The sequence below is a fragment of the Carcharhinus amblyrhynchos genome, chromosome 11 (genome assembly GCF_965287045.1).
Source record: "Carcharhinus amblyrhynchos chromosome 11, sCarAmb.v2.hapA, whole genome shotgun sequence".
NCBI classification, from domain to species: Eukaryota; Metazoa; Chordata; class Chondrichthyes; order Carcharhiniformes; family Carcharhinidae; genus Carcharhinus; species Carcharhinus amblyrhynchos.
The window spans coordinates 96,551,798-96,574,667 of record NC_137334.1 but is presented as its reverse complement, the minus strand read 5'-3'; the positions used below and the strand labels follow the sequence as shown (position 1 = coordinate 96,574,667).

Below are 22,870 nucleotides of genomic sequence, written 5' to 3'. Positions count from 1 at the left end.
CTTTTAATAATCAATTCTTCTCATAATAAAGGATAGCATTGAATTAAGCTTTGTAATTACTTACTGTGCTGGCACGCCAACTTTTTGTGACTTATGCAATTGAACACCCAGATCCCTCTGCACTGTGGAATTCTGCAGCTGTTTTCCATTTAAGTAATATTTTTATTCCTTCTGCCAAAGTGAACAATTTCACATTATTCCATCTGCCAGCTTTTGTTCCACTCACTCAACCAAACTGTCTGCCTGTGACTTCCTTATGTCCCCTTCACAACATACTTTCCTATTTTTGTGACATCTGAAAGTTAAGCTCCCATTCCTTCATCTCCTCGACACGGATATAAATGGTATAAAGTTGAGGTCCCATCACAGAACCCTGCGGGACCCGGCTCCTCACATCCCGCCAATCAGAAAAAGACCCATTGCTGCTCACGCTGTTTTCTGTCACCAGTCGATATTCTCTCCATGTTAACATGTTACCCCCTCTCCATCAGCTTTTATATTTCACAATAACCTTTGATGCGGCACCTTATCAAATGCCTTCTAGAAATCCAAGTACAGCCTCCCCTCTATCTACAGTGCGTGTTACTCAAAGAATACCGATTGGCTAAACATCATTTCCCTTTCAGGAATTCACAATGACTTGTCCCAATTAGCTGGAGTTTTTCCAAGTGTCCAGTTATAAACTAATGATACATTCTAATGCCTTTCCCATATCAGGCTAATTATCTGATAGTTTCTTGTCTCCCTCCCTTTTTGAATCAAAGGATTATGTTTGCTACTTTCCTGACTGATGGAACCTTTCCACAAACGAGCAAATTTTGGAAAATCCACACCAAAGCCTTGTCTGCTTCATTACCCACCTCACTAAAGACCCTCGGATGAAGTCAACCAGGAACCAGAAACATGGCAGCCCACAGCTCCATCACTTTCATAGAATCACAGAATCCCTACAGTACAGAAAGAGGCCATTCAGCCCATTGATCCTGCATTGTCACCCAGTCCCTATCCTCATGACCCCACCTGTTTCCCTGCTAATCCCCCTGACACTAATGGGCAATTTGGTACAGTTAATCAACGTAACCAGCATAATTTTGGACTGTGGGAGAAAACTGGAGCACCCGGAGGAAACCCACGCAGACACGAGGAGAATGTGCAAACTCCACATGGGTGGGTGACCCGAGGCTGGAATCGGACCCGGGTCCCTGGTGCTGTGAGTTAGTGGTGCTAACCACTGTGCCATCCTGTCATTGTTAATTTGGTTATTTAGTTAACATAATTTCTTATTTAATAAACTTAGAGTTAAACTTAATGCTGGTTAGGTGCATTGGCCATGCTAAATTCACCCTCAGTGTACCCAGATAGATGCCAGAGTGTGGCAACTAGGGGATTTTCACAGTAACCTCATTGCAGTGTTAATGTAAAACTAAACTAAAATACCTCCTATATCTTTCCTCCCTGTATCATATTACCAAAAGATGAGAGCTGTCCGAAGGGGAGGGTGCTAAATTGGGAGAAGGCTAGCTACAGCCGGATTAGGCAGGAGCTTAGGGATACAGACTGGGAGAAGCTGTTTGAGGACAAGTCCATGTTCGGCATGTGGGAGTCTTTCAAAGGAAAACTGAAAAGGTTGCAGGAAAGACATGTGCCGGTTAAGAGGAAGGATGGGAAAGGTAGGATGAGAGAGCCGTGGATTACTAGAGATATTGAGGACTTGGTCAGGAAGAAACGAGAGGCGTATGTTAGGTCTAAGCAACTGGGAACGGAGAGAGTATTGGAGGAATACAGAGAGACTAGGAGGGAGCTCAAACATGGAGTTAGAAGGGCAAAAAGGGGGCATGAACTGGCTTTGGCAGACAGGATTAAGGTAAATCCAAAGGCATTTTACTCCTATATCAGGAGCAAAAGGGTGGTTAGAGGAAAAATCGGTCCTCTCAGAGACAGAGGAGGGGAATTGTGCTTAGAGTCCAAGGGAATGGGGGAGATCCTGAATGAATACTTTACATCGGAATTCACGAAGGAGAGGGGCTTGATGTCTGGTAGTGTCTTGGAGGGAGCTGTAGACCAGTTGAAGGAACTATCCATTACGAGGGAGGAAGTGTTAGGGCTTTTAGGTCGCATTAAAACTGATAAATCTCCGGGGCCCGATGGTATTTATCCCAGGCTGCTTAGGGAGGTGAGAGATGAAATTGCTGGGCCTCTGACGCAAATCTTTGTCTCTTTGGACACAGGTGAGGTCCCAGAGGACTGGAGGATAGCGAACGTGGGTGCAGAGGAGGTTTACCAGGATGTTGCCTGGTATGGAGGGGAGGTCCTATGAGGAGAGACTGAGGGATTTGGGGTTGTTTTCGCTGGAAAGAAGGCGGCTAAGAGGGGATCTTATTGAAACATATAAGATGATTAGAGGTTTAGATAGGGTGGACAGTGATAGCCTTTTTCCTCGGATGGAGAAAGCTAGCACGAGAGGGCATGGCTTTAAATTAAGGGGGGCTAGTTATAGGACGGATGTCAGGGGTAGGTTCTTTACCCAGAGGGTGGTGAGGGATTGGAATGCCCTGCTTGCTGCGGTTGTAAATGCGCCTAGTTTGGGGGCGTTTAAGAGATCCGTGGATAGGTTTATGGATGAAAAGGGATTGGTTTAGGTTAGTGGGTCATTGTTTTTTAACTGGTTGGCGCAACATCGTGGGCTGAAGGGCCTGTTCTGCGCTGTAATGTTCTATTTTCTATGCTGTTTAAAAAGGGTAGGAGGGATAACCCTAGTAACTATAGGCTGGTGAGTTTGACGTCAGTGGTAGGGAAGTTGATGGAGAGGATTCTTAAGGATAGGATGTATGAGTACTTAGAGCGTTGCGATCTGATTAGGGATACGCAGCATGGCTTTGTAAAGGGGAAGTCTTGCCTTACGAATCTGGTAGAATTTTTTGAGGAAGTGACAAAAACGGTCGACGAAGGACGAGCCGTTGATGTCGTCTATATGGATTTCAGTAAGGCGTTTGACAAAGTCCCTCATGGTAGGTTGGTTGAAAAGGTTAAGGCTCATGGAATACAAGGACAGGGATCTAGATGGATTGATAACTGGCTTGGTAATAGGAGACAGAGAGTAGTAGTGAAAGGGTCCTTTTCTAGCTGGAGGTCTGTCACTAATGGTGTGCTGCAGGGCTCAGTACTGGGACCTCATCTCTTTGTAGTGTATATAAATGACTTGGAAGAGGGAGTAGGTGGTGTGATCAGCAAATTTGCAGATGACACTAAGTTGGCTGGACTGGCAGGCAGTGAGGAGCAGTGTCTGGCAACACAGCAGGATATTGATAGGCTGGTATACTGGGCAGATAAATGGCAGATGGAATTTAATCCTGACAAATATGATGTGATGCATTTTGGGAGAAATAATGTAGGGGGGAGTTATATGATAAAGAGTAGACCTGTAAAGAGTATAGAAATGCAGAGGGACCTGGGGGTGCAAGTGTACAAGTCTTTGAAGGTGGCAGTACAAGAGGAGAAGGTTGTGAAGAAAGCTTATGGTACGTTAGCCTTTATAGGAAGGGGTATAGAATATAAGAGCTGGAGTCTAATGTTGCAGTTGTATAGAACTAGATGAGAGAGGAATTGGCAAATGTAGATTGGGGGCACAGATTAGTCGGTAGGACGGCTGAGGAACAGTGGAGGATCTTTAAGGAGATCTTTCTCGGTGCTCAGCAGAAATATATTCCGATGGTAAAGAAGGAACGTAGGAGAAGGGATAATCAGCTGTGGTTATCAAGGGAAATAAAGGAGAGTATTAAATTAAAAGCTGATGCGTTTAGAGTGGCTAAAAGTAGTGGGCGAGTAGAAGACTGGGAGAGGTTTAAAAATCAACAAAGATTGACTAAGAAGTTGATAAAGAAAGGAAGGATAGACTATGAAGCTAAACTAGCACTAAATATAAAAAAGGACAGTAAGAGCTTTTATAACTATATAAAGAGGAGGAGGCTGGCTAGAATGAATGTTGGACCCTTAGAGGATGAGAGGGGGGATTTAGTGGTGGGAGACGAGGAAATGGCTGAGGCCTTAAATAAGTTTTTTGCCTCGGTCTTCACGGAGGAGGACGCGAATAGTTTGCCGGATATTAAAGATAGAAGGATGGTAGGAGTCGAGGAGCCTGAATGCGATTACTAGAGAGGTAGTGCTTGATAGACTAGCGGGACTGATGGTGGACAAGTCCCCAGGACCGGATGGAATGCATCCCAGGGTTCTGAAGGAAATTCAGTAAAAAGTCTGACAACACCAGGTTTTAGTCCAACCGACTTATTTGATAATAGACTCACAAGCTTTCGAGGTTTCCCTCTTCGTCAGGTGAATGGAGAGTTCTGGCCTCACACAGAGCATATAAAGCACAGACAGTTTAGAGATTACTGATTAGAATGCGAATCCTTACACCTAACCTGCTGTTCAAGACCTGAAGTGGCTGACAATGCGAGTGGAAGGAGCACTGATCACAGGTTAAAGATGTGACATCTCTTTAACCTGTGATCAGTGCTCCTTCCACTCACATTGTCAGCCACTTCAGGTCTTGAACAGCAGGTTAGGTGTAAGGATTCGCATTCTAATCAGTAATCTCTAAACTGTCTGTGCTTTATATGCTCTGTCTGAGGCCAGAACTCTCCATTCACCTGACGAAGAGGGAAACCTCGAAAGCTTGTGAGTCTATTATCAAATAAATCGGTTGGACTAAAACCTGGTGTTGTCAGACTTTTTACTGTGTTTACGCCAGTCCAACGCCGGCATACCCACATCTGAAGGAAATGGCAGAGGTGATAGTGGATGGCTTAGTGATTATTTACCAAACTTCACTGGATTCCGGGGATGTGCCGGAAGATTGGAAAATGGCTAATGTTACGTCGCTGTTTAAAAAAGGTAGCAGGCAAAAGGCAGGGAATTATAGGCCAGTTAGTTTAACGTCTGTTATTGGAAAAATGCTGGAATCCGTCATCAAAGAAGAAATAGTGAGGCACCGAGAGAAGAATGGTTTGATAGAGCAGACGCAGCACGGATTCGTTAAGGGGAAGTTGTGTTTGACAAATTTATTGGAATTCTATGAGGATGTGACTAGTGTGGTAGACAGAGGGGAACCGGTGGATGTGGTGTTTCTCAATTTTCAAAAGGCATTTGATAAGGTGCCGCACAAAAGGTTGCTTCAGAAGGTTAGGGTGCATGGAGTTGGGGGTAAGGCGTTAGCGTGGATAGGGGATTGGTTGTCTAATAGGAAGCAGAGAGTTGGTATCAATGGGTGCTATTCTGGTTGGCGGTTGGTGACTAGTGGAGTGCGCAGGGATCGGTGCTGGGGCCTCAGCTATTTACCATTTATATAGATGATCTGGAGGAGGGGGCTGAGTGTAGGGTGTCGAAATTTGCTGATGACACAAAGATGAGTGGAAAAGCAAATTGTGCGGAGGGTGTGGAAAGTCTGCAGAGGGATCTGGATAGGCTCAGCAAGTGGGCGAGGACCTGGCAGATGGAGTACAATGTTAGCAAGTGTGAGGTTATCCACTTTGGCAGGAATAATAGTAGGAGGGATTACTATTTAAAGGGTGAAAAGCTGCAGCATGCTACGGTGCAGAGGGACCTGGGGGTCCTTGTGCATGAGTCACAAAAACCCAGTCTGCAGGTGCAGCAGGTGATCAAGAAGGCGAATGGGATGCTGGCCTTTATAGCGAGGGGGATAGAATATAAAAGTAGGGAGGTCTTGCTGCAACTGTACAGGGCACTGGTGAGGCCGCAGCTGGAGTACTGTGTGCAGTTTTGGTCGCTGCACTTGTGCATGGATATTTTGGCCTTGGAGGGAGTACAGAGGAGGTTTACTAGGCTGATACCGGAGATGAGGGGGTTGGACTATGAAGAGAGACTAAATAGACTGGGTCTGTACTTGTTGGAGTTTAGAAGGATGAGGGGGGATCTTATAGAGACGTATAAGATAATGAAGGGGATGGATAGGGTAGAGGTAGAGAGATTCTTCCCACTCAGAAAGGACAGCAGGACTAGAGGGAACAGCCTCAAGATGGGGGGGGGGGGGAGCAGTTTAGAACGGAGTTGAGGAGGAACTTCTTCACTCAAAGGGTGGTGAATCTCTGGAATTCTCTGCCCGTTGATGTGGTGGAGGCTACCTCGCTAAATATATTTAAGTCGTGGGTAGATAGGTTTTTGGTAGGCAAGGGAATTAAGGGTTATGGGGAGAGGGCGGGAAAGTGGAACTGAGACACGACAGATCAGCCATGATCTGATTGAATGGCGGGGCAGGCTCGAAGGGCTAGATGGCCTACTCCTGCTCCTATTTCTTATGTTCTTCACTCATTAACAACATTTGAACTAATTGCTTTCAGATCATTAATATGATTGCTGCCACACCGGCAGTTCTCTAACTGAACCTACTTGAATGTCAGAGCTTGTTTAATATAAACTAAACCTGAAAAAGATTTCACAGAATTTACAATGTGAACCTAATTCAGTGCTGATTCTCCCCATCTCACTCACTCCCCGTCTCGCTGGCTCCCCTTCTCCGTCTGGGGTAGTTGCCTGTTTCCCCATGCTTCTTACTGATCAGGTTCTGCTGTGTTTTCCCACAGGGTTAAGGAGCAGTTTCCTGGGACGGAGTTAGAGAAATACGCTCACTTCATTCTGGAATCCCTAAAGAAAACCAAAGGAAGGGAGTTTGTTCCGTCGCAGGAGGAGATCCAGGCTTTGATTAGCCAGCAGGAGATGGTGACCACTGTTTATTGTCACGGGGGAGGGTCGTGTAAAATCACCATTAACTCCCACACCACAGCAGGAGAGGTGAGGCAACCATCAACTCATTACCCAATAGCAGCAAGCAGTATTCTCTCTGCCACTTTCCTCCAATAACCAGAGAATTTCGCTGAATAAGGATGAAGTTTGTTCTTTTTGCGCTGAAACCAATCACTGTCTACTCAGGGCAAGAGCTTCCCCCTGATACCCCTCTGGGGGCAGGGGGTTGCCCTGTTGCCCCTCTGGGGGCAGGGGGTTGCCCTGTTGCCCCTCTGGGGGCAGGGGGTTGCCCTGATGCCCCTCTGGGGGCAGGGGGTTGCGCTGATGCCCCTCTGGGGGTAGGGGGTTGCCCTGAGACCCCTCTGGGGGTAGGGGGTTGCCCTGAGACCCCTCTGGGGGCAGGGGGTTGCGCTGAGACTCCTCTGGGGGCAGGGGGTTGCCCTGATGCCCCTCTGGGGGCAGGGGGTTGCCCTGATGCCCCTCTGGGGGCAGGGGGTTGCCCTGATGCCCCTCTGGGGGCAGGGGGTTGCCCAGAGACCCCTCTGGGGGCAGGGGGTTGCCCAGAGACCCCTCTGGGGGCAGGGGGTTGCGCTGAGACCCCTCTGGGGGCAGGGGGTTGCCCTGATGCCCCTCTGGGGGCAGGGTGTTGCCCTGATGCCCCTCTGGGGGCAGGGTGTTGCCCCGATGCCCCTCTGGGGGCAGGGGGTTGCCCTGATGCCCCTCGGGGGGCAGGGGGTTGCCCTGATGCCCCTCTGGGGGCAGGGGGTTGCCCAGAGACCCCTCTGGGGGCAGGGGGTTGCCCTGATGCCCCTCTGGGGGCAGGGGGTTGTCCTGATGCCCCTCTGGGGGCAGGGGGTTGTCCTGATGCCCCTCTGGGGGCAGGGGGTTGTCCTGATGCCCCTCTGGGGGCAGGGGGTTGTCCTGATGCCCCTCTGGGGGCAGAGTGATGGATATTTCTAAGGGCTGCTTCTTTCTCTGTCGGTGAGCAGGTTGTGGAAAAGCTAATCCGGGGCCTGGCGATGGAGGACAGTCTCAATCTGTTTGCTCTGTTTGAACATAGTGAGTGTGGAGACAGGGCAATTGAGAGTCGCGTCATTGTCGCAGACATTCTGGCAAAGTTTGAGAGGTGAGGATATTTCACTCGAGCAACCTGAGATTGAGGAAATAGGATTTCAAATCCATAAACACCAAGGGGCAGGGGGCGGGAGAGGCATGAGAGAGAAGGACACTGCCATCAGGGATGTTGGGGATTTAGGTGGACGGTATCGTGGCTGGCAGACAAGTGGATGGGGTAATGGGAGAGAGTCACAGAGGTTTACAGCATGGAAACAGACCCTTCGGCCCAACTTGTCCATGCTGCCCTTTTTTAAAACCCCTAAGCCAATCCCAATTGCCTGCATTTGGCCCATATCCCTCCATACTCATCGTACCCATGTAACTGTCTAAATGCCTTTTAAAGATAAAATTGTACCCTCCTCTACTACTACCTCTGGCAGCTTGTTCCAGACACTCACCACCCTCTGTGTGAAAAAATTGCCCCTCTGGACACTTTTGTATCTCTCCCCTCTCACCTTAAACCTATGCCCTCTGGTTTTAGATTCTCCATACCGTTGGGAAAAGATATTGACTATCTAGCTGACCTATGCATCCTATTATTCTGTAAGGTCACCCCTCAGCCTCCTACACTCCTGAGAAAAAAGTCCCAGTCTATCCAGCCTCTCCTTATAACTCAATCCGTCAAGTCCCGGTAGCATCCTAGTCAATCTATTCTGTGCTCTTTCTAGTTTAATAATATCCTTTCTATAATAGGGTGACCAGAATTGCACACAGTATTCCAAGTGTGGCCTTACCAATGTCTTGTACAACTTCAACAAGACGTCCCAACTCCTGTATTCAATGTTCTGACCGATGAAACCAAGCATGCCGAATGCCTTCTTCACCACTCTGTCCACCTGTGACTCCACTTTCAAGGAGCTGTGAACATGTATCCCTAGACCTCTTTGCTCTGTAACTCTCCCCATCGCCCTACCGTGGCTTTAAATTAAGGGGGGGTAGTTATAGGACGGATGTCAGGGGTAGGTTCTTTACCCAGAGGGTGGTGAGGGATTGGAATGCCCTGCCTGCTGCAGTTGTAAATGCACCTAGTTTGGGGGCGTTTAAGAGATCCGTGGATAGGTTTATGGACGAAAAGGGATTGGTTTAGGTTAGAGGGTCATTGTTTTTTAACTGGTCGGCGCAACATCGTGGGCCGAAGGGCCTGTTCTGCGCTGTAATGTTCTATGTTCTATGAACTGAGTAAGTCCTGCCCTGGTTCAATCTACCAAAATCCATCACCTTGCATTTGTCTAAATTAAACTCCATCTGCCATTCGTCAGCCCACTGGCCCAATTGATCAAGACCCCGTTACAATTGGAGATAACTTTCTTCACTGTCCATTATGCCAATCTTGGTGTCATCTGCAAACTTACTAACCATGCCCCCTATATTCTCATCCAAATCATTAATATAAATGACAAATAACAGTGGGCCCAGCACTGATCCCTGAGGCACACCGCTGGTCACAGGCCTCCAGTTTGAAAAACAACTCTCTGCAACCACCCTCTGGTTTCTGTCATCAAGCCAATTTTGTCTCCATTTAGATACCTCGCCCTGGATTTAACTTTATGCAACAACCTACCATGCGGTACCTTGTCAAAGGCCTTGCTAACGTCCATGTAGACAACATCAACTGCACTGCCCTCATCTACCTTCTTGGTTACCCCTTCAAAAAACTCAATCAAATTTGTGAGACATGATTTTCTGCTCACAAAGCCATGCTGACTGTCCCTAATCAGTCCTTGCGTCTCTAAATGCCTGTAGATCCTGTCTCTCAAAATACCTTTTAATAATTTACCCACCACAGATGTGAGGCTCACTGGCCTGTAGTTCCCAGGCTTTTCCCTGCAGCCCTTTTTAAACAAAGACTCAATATTTTACATCCTCCAATCTTCAGAATATCTCTGCTGGGGACCTGCAATTTCCTCCCTAGCCTCCCACAGAGGTTGGGGAATGGGAAGGGGAGAGGTATGTATGATTGATGAGGTTGGGGTGAGAGTGAGTGGAGGGGAGGGGGGGGCGTGGGGGCAGGTGTGAGTGGAGGGGAGGGGGTGGGTGGGTCGGGGAGGTGAGCGAGGGTGAGGGGGCGGGCGGGTGGGGGAGGTGAGGGGGCGGGTGGGTAGGGGAGGTGAGCGAGGGTGAGGGGGCGGGCAGGTAGGGGAGGTGAGCGAGGGTGAGGGGGCGGGCAGGTAGGGGAGGTGAGCGAGGGTGAGGGGGCGGGCAGGTAGGGGAGGTGAGCGAGGGTGAGGGGGCGGGCAGGTAGGGGAGGTGAGCGAGGGTGAGGGGGCGGGCAAGTAGGGGAGGTGAGCGAGGGTGAGGGGGCGGGCGGGTAGGGGAGGTGAGCGAGGGTGAGGGGGCGGGCGGGTAGGGGAGGTGAGCGAGGGTGAGGGGGCGGGCGGGTAGGGGAGGTGAGTGAGGGTGAGGGGGCGGGCGGGTAGGGGAGGTGAGCGAGGGTGAGGGGGCGGGCGGGTAGGGGAGGTGAGCGAGGGTGAGGGGGCGGGCGGGTAGGGGAGGTGAGCGAGGGTGAGCTTCCTGTTTAATGTGTGCTGTGCTCTGTAGGATGGTGATGAATGCAGAGAGTGTGGACCGAGTTTGGGGCCTTTACTTCAAACTCTACTGCTTCCTGGACGTGGAGAACGTGGCAAAGAATGGAGTGGAATTCGCATTCATGTTCGAACAGGTTTGAACTCAGCGCTCGCTCAATAACAAACGGAAACTGAGTTTACAAACTGCCTCTAATATCAGCTTCTTAGTCAGCTGGTTAATGAGTTAGTGCGCAGCCACTGATGGACTGGTTATCGAGGATTCAACAGATTTCATTTATTAGAATCATACAGAGAAGAGGCCCTTTGGCCCATCGAGTCAGCACCGACCCACGAGAAACACCTCAACCCCACCTCATCCCATTGATTGTGACTCAAATCTCACCTCCAGCCCCTGGACCCGTGACTTTGCCCAGACTCTCCCCTTCCCCCCTTCTCCCCTCTGCTGAGTCTCCCCCCTGCCCACACTACCGCCCGGCCCGGCCCGGCCCTGAACCCTCTGTGACTCTCTTACTGAAGCCTCCGGGTTTCCTCTGGGTGCTCCGGTTTCTTCCCACCGTCCAAAGATGTGCAGGTTAGGTAAATTGACCATGCTAAATTGCTCCTTCGTGTCCCAGGATGTATAGGTTAGAGTGATTAGCAGAGTAAATATGTGGGATTACAGGGATAGGGCCTGGGTTGGGTTGTTGTCGATGCAGACTACACAGGCTGAATGGTCTCCTTCTGCATTGATCCCCCTCGTTTCCAGTGTATTCAGTGAGATATTATTATTGCTGTTTAGTTGCTATGGAGTGTAGCTGAGCCTGAATCTTTCGATTGCTGCTCATTAAGGTGCAGGTTCTGTTCAATCCCCAATCATTGCTAAGGCTGAGAGTGTAGATGGTGTTTATTGAGGTGAAGCTCCTGGCAGGTCCATATTAAGGTGGTGATTCTTGTCGCTCATTCTTAGAGTTAAGATACTGACTGCTGGTGGTTCCACTCTCTCAGTATTAAGGTGGAGATTCTGGCCAATCATTATTAGTTTATTTTATGATTGTCACAAGTAGGCGTACACTATCGTGCAATGAAGTTATTGTGAAATTCCCCTAGTCACCACAGTCCAACGCCTGTTCGGGTCAATGCACCCTAACCAGCACGTCTTTCAGATTGTGGGAGAAACCGAAGCACACGAAGGAAACCCACGCAGACACGGGGAGAATGTGCAAACTCCACACAGACAGTGACCCAAGCTGGGAATCAAACCCAGGTCCCTGGCGCTATGAGGCAGCTGCGCTAACCACTGTGCCATTGTGTCACCTCAGAGTTGTCCTGACTAACCGGAGTTTGCCTTTATCTTTATCCAGGCCCATGAATGTTTACTCAGTGGACATTTCCCAGCTCCAGAAGATACTCTGCAGCTTTTAGCGGCTTTGAGACTCCAATACGTCTATGGAGACTACAACAAGCTCTCCTTGAATCTTCAGGAAGTTTATCCGGTTTCCAAACTGAGGAACAAGATCTTCCAGTCTACAAAGTTCAACTCTCAGACCCTGGAGAAGAGGAGGTCGAGTTTCTTGGAGGGGACGTTACGCCTCAGCCTCCGAACAGGCTCAGTGAAGAAACAGAAAATGGAAGAAGAACAAATGTTGGAGATGTGGCTGAAAGAGGAGATGTCAGCTACTCGCACAAGCATCATGGACAAGTGGAAGAGGCTTCGCGGGATGAAGCAGCATCAAGCTATGCTGAGATACATGGCTATCATCATGGAATGGCCAGGATATGGTTCTACTCTCTTTGATGTTGAGGTATGTTGGACTGGATTTACCCCTTGAATTATCTGCCCCCCCTTTGCTCTCCACTCCATAATTTCCTTTGGCCCCAAAAGGTGGTTTAGTTCACCTTCAACATGTTATGGGATTTACTTTAAGAAACTAAGGTAAAGTTGCCATTGTCCCAGATGACCATCAGCTGCTCTTCCCTTTGAGGATGAGATCTGACTTGATCTGAGGGTTTGATCAAGCAGACACAGCACGGATTCATTAAGGGAAAGTCGTGTTTAACAAATTTATTGGAATTCTATGAGGGTGTGACTAGTGCGGTAGACAGAGGGGAACCGGTGGATGTGGTGTTTTTAGATTTCCAAAAGGCGTTCGATAAGGTGCTTTGCAAAAGGTTGCTGCAGAAGGTTAGGGTGCATGGAGTTGAGGGTAAGGTGTTAGCGTGGATAGAGGATTGGCTGTCTAATAGGAAGCAGAGAGTTGGAATAAATGGGCGCTATTCTGGTTGGCGGTTGGTGACTAGTGGAGTGCCGCAGGGATCGGTGCTGGGCCTTAACTGTTTACTATTTATATAGATGATCTGGAGGAGGGGGCTGAGTGTAGGGTAACAAAATTTGCTGATGACACGAAGATGAGTGGAAAAGTGAATTGCGTGGAAGGTGTGGAAAGTCTGCAGAGAGATCTGGATAGGCTGAGTGAGTGGGCGAGGACCTGACAGATGGAGTATAATGTTAGCAAATTTGAGGTTATCCACTTTGGTAGAAATGATAGTAGGAGGGATTACTATTTAAAGGGCGAAAAGCTGCAGCATGCGACGGTGCAGAGGGACCTGGGGGTCCTTGTGCATGAATCACAAAAACCCAGTCTGCAGGTGCACCAGGTGATCAAGAAGGCGAATGGAATGTTGGCCTTTATAGCGAGGGGGATAGAATATAAAAGCAGGGAGGTCTTGCTGCAACTGTACAGGGCACTGGTGAGGCCGCAACTGGAGTACAGTGTGCAGTTTTGGTCACCGCATTTGTGGAAGGATATTTTGGCCTTGGAGGGAGTGCAGAGGAAGTTCACCAGGCTGATACCGGAGATGAGGGGGTTAGCCTATGAGGAGAGATTAAATAGACTGGGTCTGTACTCGTTGGAGTTTAGAACGCTGAGGGGGGATGTTATAGAGATAATGAAGGGGCTAGATAGGGCAGAGGTAGAGAGATTTTTCCCACTTAGAAAGGATAGCAAGACTAGAGGGCACAGCCTCAAAATAAGGGGGGAGGGCGCGTGCAGTTTAGTTCGGAGTTGAGGAGGAACTTCTTCACTCAAAGGGTGGTGAATCTCTGGAATTCTCTGCCCGTTGAAGTGGTGGAGGCTGCCTCGCTGAATATATTTAAGTCACGGGTAGATAGGTTTCTGATAGATAAGAGTATTAAGGGTTATGGGGAGAAAGCGGGAAAGTGGAACTGATCCACTTCAGATCGGCCATGATCTTATTGAATGGCGGGGCAGGCTCGAAGGGCTAGATGGCCGACTCCTGCTCCTATTTCTTATGTTTTTATCTTCTGACTGGTGATTTAACTTGAGGGGGAAGGCTGAAAAGACAGGGCCTTCAAAAAGTAACTACAACGTCTTTCTCTGCCTCTCTGATACTATACTTCTGATGAAGTGTATCCCAGGACGTTGTGGGAGGAAATTGCAGGGCCCCCTAGCTGAGATATTTGAATCATCGACAGTCACGGGTGAGGTGCCTGAAGATTGTAGAGTGGCAAATGTTGTACCTTTGTTTAAAAAGGGAAAAGCCTGGGAACTACAGGCCAGTGAGCCTCACATCTGTGATGGGTAAATTGTTGGAAAGTATTTTGAGAGACAGGATCTACAGGCATTTAGAGACGCAAGGACTGATTACATAAGAACATAAGAAATAGGAGCAGCATGGCTTTGAGTGGAAAATCATGTCTCACAAATTACTTGAGTTTTTTTGAAGGGGTAACCAAGAAGGTAGATGAGGGCAGTGCAATTGATGTTGTCTACATGGACGTTAGCAAGGCCTTTGACAAGATACCGCATGGTAGGTTGTTGCAAAAAGTTAAAACTCACGGGATCCAGGATGAGGTATCTAAATGGATACAAAATTGGCTTCCTGACATGCCTAGGGGCATGTTTCCCATGCTGTGTCATTCTTTGTTCTTTGTAAGCCAGAGGGTGGTTGTAGAGAATTGTTTTTCAAACTGGAGGCCTGTGACCAGCGGTGTGCCTCAGGGGTCAGTGCTGGGCCCACTGTTATTTGTCATTTATAGTAATGATTTGGATGAGAATATAGGGAGCATGGTTAGTAAGTTTGCAGATGACACCAAGATTGGTGGCATAGTGAACAATGAAGAAAGTTATTTCCGATTGCAACAGGATCTTGATCAATTGGGCCAGTGGGCTGACGAATGGCAGATGGAGTTTAATTTAGACAAATGTGAGGTGATGCATTTTGGTAGATTGAACCAGGGCAGGACTTACTCAGTTCATGGTAGGGTGTTGGAGAGAGTTACAGAGCAAACAGATCTAGGGGTACGGGTTCACAGCTCCTTGAAAGTGGAGTCACAGGTGGACAGAGTGGTGAAGAAGGCATTCGGCATGCTTGGTTTCATTGGTCAGAACATTGAATACAGGAATTGGGACGTCTTGTTGAAGTTGTACAAGACATTGGTAAGGCCACACTTGGAATACTGTGTGCAGTTCTGGTCACCCTATTATAGAAAGGATATTATTAAACTAGAAAGAGTGCAGAAGAGATTTACTAGGATGCTACTGGGACTTGATGGATTGAGTTATAAGGAGAGGCTGGATAGACTGGGACATTTTTCTCTGGAGCGAAGGAGACTGAAGGGGGATCTTATAGAGGTCTATAAAATAATGAGGGGAATAGACAAAGTAGATAGTCAATATCTTTTCCCAAGGGTAGACAAGTCTAAAATTAGAGGGCATAGGTTTAAGGTGAGAAGGGAGAGATACAAAAGTGTCCAGAGGGGCAATTTTTTCACAGAGGGTGGTGAGTGTTGGAACAAACTGCCAGAGGTAGTAGTGGAGGCAGGTACAATTTTGTCTTTTAAAAAGCATTTAGATAGTTACATGGATAAGATGGGTATAGAGGGATATGGGCCAAATGTTCTATGTTCTATGTTCTAAATGCGGGCAATTGGAATTAATTTAGGAGTTTAGAAAAAAATGGTGGCATGGACAAGTTGAGCAGAAGGACCTGTTTCCATGCTGTAAACCTCTATGACTCTTGCTGAAAAAAGCCCAACTTGTGACATTGCTGAGAGTTTGGAGACCGTGTGACTAATATTACAGGATTTAGATAATTTGATTTGATTTATTGTTGTCACATTATTTTCATACAACGAAAAGTATTGTTTCTTATGGTCTATACAGACAAAACACACTGTTCATAGAGAAGGAAACGAGAGAGTGCAGAATGTAGTGTTATAGTCATAGCTAGGGTGTAGAGAAAGATCAACTTAATGCAAGGTAGGTCCATTCTAAAGTCTGACGGCAGCAGGGAAGAAGCTGTTCTTGAGTCGGTTGGTACATGACCTCAGACTTTGGTATCTTTTTCCCGATGGAAGAAGGTGGAAGAGAGAATGTCCAGGGTCCATGGGGTTTTTAATTATGCTGGCTGCTTTGCCAAGGCTGGGAGGCTGGTTTGTGTATGGATTGGGCTACATTCACAACCTTTTGTAGTTCCTTGTGGTCTTGGGCAGGGCAAGAGCCCATACCAAGCTGTGATACAACCAGAAAGAATGCTTTCTGCAAAAGTTGGTGAGAGTCGTGGCTGACATGCAAAATTTCCTTAGTCTTCTGAGAAAGTAGAGGGATTGGTGGGCTTTCTTAACTATAGTGTGGGCATGGTTGGAGGGGGGGAAACCAGGATACATCGTTTGTGATCTGGACAGCTAAAAACTTGAAGCTCTCAACCCTTTCTACTTGGTCCTTGTTTATGTTGACGAAGTTACTAGTGTTGTCCCCTCCCCATCCCATTGCTCTTCTATCTCACACTCTTCCCAATTATTCCTCCCTCATTATCTCCATGTCCATCCTGCCTACCCTTCTCCATCTGGCCTTTCCCCATTTCCTGCTCTATTCCTTTCCACTTCCCTTTCTGATTGGTTCCTGTGGATGCTAATGCCTTCTGATTGGTTCCTATGGATGCTAATGCTCTTTGGTTGGTTGCAGTGTAAGGAGGGTGGATTTCCCAGCGAGCTGTGGATGGGTGTCAGCGCTGAAAACATTTCCATCTACAAACGGGGTGATGCCCGGCCATTGGAAACCTTCCCGTACGAACACATTGTGTTCTTTGGTGCTCCGCTCCCAAACACCTACAAGATCACGGTTGATGAACGGGAAATGTTCTTTGAAACTCCACAGGTGAGAGAGTTGATGAGTAACCTCAGGTGTGACCATGAGAGATGGTGCTTTATTGTAGGGATCAGTCTCAGGAGGAACCAGTCAGTTAGGATGAGATACAGAGACAATTCTTCACTCAGAGGGTTGTGAATCATTGGGATGATCCAAACAAATGGAGTCCACTGAGGGCATAAAGGTATGTATAGCCCTCCTGCAGGGGAGAGGGATGCGCCCAGGCACTGTCCTCTGGCACTAGCCCCTGGCACTGCCCTGGCAAAGGACAGAGGACAGTGCCAGGGGCTCCTCTCGGGAGTTCCAATTGGGGTGGCAGGCTGGATTTCCACTTAACCATTGGGATGGTGGGGGGGAGGAAGGGAGGGAGGAGGAAAGGAGGGAGGAAGGGAGAGGGGCCCTTATCCATTACAGAGACTTGGTTAAGGGAAAGACAGGATTGGCAGCTTTAATTCCAGGATACAGAAGTTTCAGGTGGGATAGAGGGGGGGTAAAAGGGGTGGGGGAATTGCACTACTGGTTAAGGAGAATATTAAGAAGTCTCACAACACCAGGTTAAAGTCCAACAGGTTTATTTGAGAGCACAAGCCACAAATTTCGGAATGCTGCTCCTTCATCAGGTGAGTGGGAGATGTGTTCACAAACACATATATATTGTATAGACACAAGCGCAATTTGCAAGATAATAGTTGGAATGTGAGTCTTTACAGGTAATCAAGTCTTAAAGGTACAGACAATGTGAGTGGAGAGAGGGTTAAGCACAGGTTAAAGAGATGTGTATTGTCTCCAGACAGGACAGTTAGTGAGATTTTGCAAGCCCAGGCAAGTCATGGGGGTTACAGATAGTGTGACATGAAAACAAGATCTCGGTTTAGGCCATCCTCATGTGTCTGAATTTGCCTTTCAGTTTCTGCTGAGAACATTCTGAGGGCAATGGGTGCCTGGAACTCGCTGCCGGGGGAGGGGGGAGCGGATAGTGGAAGCAGGTACGATAGTGACTTTTAAGGGGTGTCTAGAATAGGATGGGAACAGAGGGATATGGTCCCTGGAAGGGTAGGGGGTTTTAGTTAAGTCAGGCAGCATGGTCGGTGCAGGCTTTGAGGGCCGAAGGGCCTGTTCCTGTGCTGTAATTTTCTTTGTTCTTTGTTTTCTCTCTCTCGCTCTGAGATACTTTGTGATTTTCCAGTTTCTCATTTTGTTCTTTGTTTGTTTGACTTTAGGTGGGTGAGATAACGAAGATAATGAAGGGTTACATCAACATGATCGTAAAGAAACGTTACAGCATCAAGTCAGGAGTCACTCACCGCACTGAAGATAGTGCTTGGAGCAGATGAGCTTGCCTCTTCACCCGCCTCTCCCTCGCCCCTCCATCCCCCCCTCCCTCATCACTCCACTCCCCCTCACTCCCTCTGCTTCCAGTCCCATTCTGTCCTGCCCCCACCTCTCTGGTGGACCTGGTTCCCCCCTAATGGATCCACCGTTGATCTGGAGCTGGGTTTTGTTATCTTTTCCTGCTGAACTTGTGCCTCACTCGACACCGTGTTGAGGTCGGGGTGATGCCGGTTATACAGAAGCTGTGATCCCACTGGAATTCCGAGCGGGCATTGGGAATTGTGGAGAGGATTGTCACACAAACTCTGGTAAATTGAGGATTGATGTCCTCTGAGGGATAGGTTACGGGTCCCAACAATGAACATGGGGAAAGGTGGAGGCCAAGCAGCTGGAGGTGGGATCACAGGTGATGGGAACTCCGGGAATTTGGCCCGGAGTGGAGATGAGGAAAAGCCACCATTGCGCTGATATCTGAAAACTAATCCTGAGCTGACAATTCGCCCTCAACTTTCCCATCAAGGTCTCTGTGCAAACTCGGTCTGAAATACTGCAGGCAGTGTTGTCGAGAGGATTCCAGCAGATGCACGATGGGCCGAATAGTCTCTTTCATGATGCTCTGTTAATGGTTCTTGCTGATCAGAGGATGTCTCTTCTCTCTGTGTCTGTCTGTGTCTCCCTCTCTATCTTCTTATTTAACTTTGTGAGTCTCTCTCTCTGTCCATCTCTCTCTCTATTGAGTTATCTGTCTGTCTCTTTTTCTATTGATCTATCTCTCTCATTCTGTCTCTCTCTGTCTGTCTTTCTCTCTTGTTCTCTCTCCCGTCCTCTCTCCTTCATTTCTCAGTCTCTCTCTCTCTCTCCCTCCATTTCTCAATCTCCCCCTCTCTCTCTCCCCCCCCCCTCCCTCTTTCTGTCTCTCTCTATCCCTCTCTGTCTCTCAGTCTCCCTCCCCCTCTCTCTCCCTCTCTCTCTTTCTATACTAAGTGGTTTGTAACTGGTTTTACAAAGAAATTCCTCCAATGTAACAAATTATTTAATGCTGTATTGAGATTGGAGAAGATGAGAGAATCTGTAGCTGCCTCATTGAAACATGCCAAGCAAATATCCCAATAAGAATTTTATAACTTTGTTTTTTCACTTCCAAATACAAACAGCAATTATCTGAAGGGCTTTGTCTGATGATTTTGCATATTCTAGCTGCGAGCTGGGCACTGTAAGATGCTGATATTTGAGGGTTGAATGAACAGTCCGTGTCTCTGATCACTCAGTCAATAGAATTCCTGGAATAGGTAAAGCAGGAAAGATCCGGGTTCCATCTCGAGCCTTTGCTGATTTGGTTTGGTGCCACAGCAAGATGGCAGTGGTACAAGAGACAGAAATAAGAGTTAGTTTGACCAATCATTTCAGCCCTAGGACATGGTTACAAGAGTTGAGAGGAGTGTCCTAGCCTGAAGTTGCTTCTTCAAAGAACAAAGAACAGTACAGCACAGGAAACAGGCCCTTCGGCCCTCCAAACCTGTGCTGCTCATTAGTCCAACTAGACCATTCTTCTGTACCCCTCCATTCCCAGTCTGCTCATGTGCCTATCCGGGTAATTCTTAAACGATGCCAGCATGTCTGCCTCCACCACCCTGCTTGGCAGCGCATTCCAGACCCCCACCACCCTCTGCGTAAAAACGTCCCTCTGATATCTGAGTTAAACCTCACCCCTATCACCTTGAGCCTGTGACCCCTCGTGATCGTCACCTCCGACCTGGGAAAAAGCTTCCCACTGTTCACCCTATCCATACCCTTCATAATTTTGTTCACCTCTATTAGGTCTTCCCTCATTCTCCGTCTTTCCAGGGAGAACAACCCCAGTCGATCCAATCTCTCCTCATAGCTAAGACCCTCCATACCAGGCAGCATCCTGGTAAACCTCCTCTGCACTCTCTCCAAAGCCTCCACGTCCTTCTGGTAGTGTGGCGACCAGAGCTGGATGCAGTACTCTAAATGTGGCCTAACCATCGTTCTATACAGCTGCAACATCAGACTCCAGCTTTTATACTCTATACCCCATCCAGTAAAGGCAAGCACGCCATATGCCTTCTTCACCACCTTCTCCACCTGTGCTGCCACCTTTAAGGATTTGTGGACTTACACCCCCAGGTCCCTCTGTGTTTCTATACTCTTAATAGTCCTACCATTCTATCAATTACTCTAGATTCTATCTACACTCTTGATGGTTCTGCCATTTATTGTATAACTCCCCCCTACATTAGTTCTTCCAAAATGCATCACCTCGCATTTACCTGGATTAAATTCCATCTGCCATTTCTCCACCCAATTTTCCAGCCTATCTATATCCTTCTGTACTGTCCAACAATGTTCATTGCTATCAGCAACTCCAGCCATCTCTGTGTCATCTGCAAACTTGCTGATAACACCAGTTACACCTTCTTCCAGATCATTTATATATAATCACAAATAGCAGAGGTCCCAGTACGGAGCCCTGCAGAACACCACTGGTCATGATGTGGGTATGCCGGCGTTGGACTGGCGTAAACACAGTAAAAAGTCTGACAACACCAGGTTTTAGTCCAACCGATTTATTTGATAGTAGACTCACAAGCTTTCGAGGTTTCCCTCTTCGTCAGGTGAATGGAGAGTTCTGGCCTCAGACAGAGCATATAAAGCACAGACAGTTTAGAGATTACTGATTAGAATGCGAATCCTTACACCTAACCTGCTGTTCAAGACCTGAAGTGGCTGACAATGTGAGTGGAAGGAGCACTGATCACAGGTTAAAGATGTGACATCTCTTTAACCTGTGATCAGTGCTCCTTCCACTCACATTGTCAGCCACTTCAGGTCTTGAACAGCAGGTTAGGTGTAAGGATTCGCATTCTAATCAGTAATCTCTAAACTGTCTGTGCTTTATATGCTCTGTCTGAGGCCAGAACTCTCCATTCACCTGACGAAGAGGGAAACCGCAAAAGCTTGTGAGTATTATCAAATAAATCGGTTGGACTAAAACCTGGTGTTGTCAGACTTTTTACGACACCACTGGTCACAGACCTCCAGCTGGAAAAAGACCCTTTGACTGCTACCCTCTGTCTCCTGTGGCCAAGCCAGTTCTCTACCCATCTACCACCTCTCCTTGTATCCCATGAGCCTTAACCTTCTTAACCAACCTGCCATGAGGGACTTTGTCAAACGCCTTACTGAAATCCATATAACCGACATCCACGGCCCTTCCTTCATCAACCGTTTTTGTCACCTCCTCAAAAAACTCCACCAAATTTGTAAGGCATGACCTCCCTCTTACAAAGCTATGCTGTCTATCACTAATGAGATTATTCCGTTCTAAATGTGTGTATATCCTATCGCCAAGAATCTTCTCCAACAATATCCCTACCACGGACATCAAGCTCACTGGCCTATAATTACCCGGGTCATCCTTGCTACCCTTCTTAAATAACGGGACCACATTTGCTATCCTCTGGGACCTCACCTGTGTCCAGTGAAGAAACAAAGATTTCCATCAGAGGCCCAGCAATTTCATCTCTTGTCTCCCTGAGCAGTCTGGCATAGATGCCATCAGGCCCTGGGGATTTGTCAGTTTTAATGTTCCCTAAAAAACTTAACACTTCCTCCCTTCTAATGGAGATTCTCTCTAACGGGTCAACATCTCCCTCTGAGAGACTCCCAGTCAACATGTCCCTCTCCTTTGTGAATACTGATATAAAGTATTCATTTAGGATCAATGACCTTCCCTCCATTGTAAGGTCAGGAGTGTGGATGTTCATGAGAACAGCAGGACCGAGAATCAGAGTCATTATACCACAGAAGGGCGTTTGGCCCATTGAATGTATGCTGACCCTCCAGTCACGTTTACCTGCACTATCCCCGTAACGCTGCAAATTTATTTCCCTGTAATGGAAGTGTCTGTAATATCCTGTTAGAAGTTGTGGGTTTTAAACGGAAAAAAAAAGGGCATGGTTTGCACAAATAGATTTAAAGTAAGACACAGCAGGGTTATTGAAGGAGATGCTCTCTGCACAGAACAGAGACTGAAAACTCAATAGCAGCTTGTGAAACACCCTAATAACATCATCATCAAATTATGTGATCAACTCTTAAACAATCATACAACCAGTTAAATGTATAACATTCCTCCCCTTTTACTACTGTGGTTATGACAACTAATTACTGTAATGTTATACATAGGTTCAGTAATATTCCACACATAGTGAGGTGCATCATTAATCATTATACAGAGTCAATAAAAAAGTCAATCAGAAGGACATTTATTCCTCTCTGGTTGTATACAATGTTCTGGGATTTGACTGTCCTTGATTTCCAGAAGTAAGATTTTCAATATACATGCCTAAAATGGAAGTTAAAGATTATTTATTAGTCACAAGTAGGCTTACATTAACACTGCAATGAAGTTACTGTGAAATTCCTCTCATTGCACAGTCTGGTACCTGTTCATAAGAACATAAGAAATAGGAGCAGGAGTAGGCCATCTTGCCCTTCGAGCCTGCCCCGCCATTCAATAAGATCATGGCTGATCTGAAGTGGATCAGTTCCACTTTCCCGCTTTCTCCCCATGACCCTTAATGCCCTTGTCTGTCAGAAACCTATCTACCTGTGACTTAAATATATTTAGCGAGGCAGCCTCCACCACTTCAATGGGCAGAGAATTCCAGAGATTCACCACCCTTTGAGTGAAGAAGTTCCTCCTCAACTCCGTTCTAAACCGCTCCCCCCTTATCTTGAGGCTGTGCCCTCTAGTCCTGCTAACCTTTCTAAGCAGGAAGAATCTCTCTACCTGTTCAGGTACACTGAGAGTTTAGCAAAGCCAATGCACCTAACCAGCACATCTTTCAGAATGTGGGAGGAAACCGGAGCACGCGGAGGAACCCACGCAGACACAGGGAGAATGTGCAAACTCCACACAGTGACCCGAGGCTAGGAATTGAACTTGGATCCTGGCGCTGTGAGGCAGCG

The 22,870-nt window shown here is 47.5% G+C and overlaps 1 protein-coding gene across 1 annotated transcript in view; it reads left to right on the top strand.

The window, feature by feature from the left end:
- The window catches only part of myo10l3 (myosin X, like 3), a 217,982-nt gene extending 198,941 nt beyond the window's left edge, over nucleotides 1-19,041 (top strand). The window contains exons 33-38 of the mRNA XM_080199296.1: nucleotides 6,597-6,804; nucleotides 7,746-7,882; nucleotides 10,411-10,531; nucleotides 11,738-12,178; nucleotides 16,361-16,552; nucleotides 17,764-19,041. Coding sequence (XP_080055422.1) covers nucleotides 6,597-6,804; nucleotides 7,746-7,882; nucleotides 10,411-10,531; nucleotides 11,738-12,178; nucleotides 16,361-16,552; nucleotides 17,764-17,877 — 1,213 coding nt within the window. The 3' untranslated portion in view covers nucleotides 17,878-19,041. The remainder of the gene's footprint in view (nucleotides 1-6,596; nucleotides 6,805-7,745; nucleotides 7,883-10,410; nucleotides 10,532-11,737; nucleotides 12,179-16,360; nucleotides 16,553-17,763) is intronic.
- Nucleotides 19,042-22,870: the final 3,829 nt, after the last annotated feature.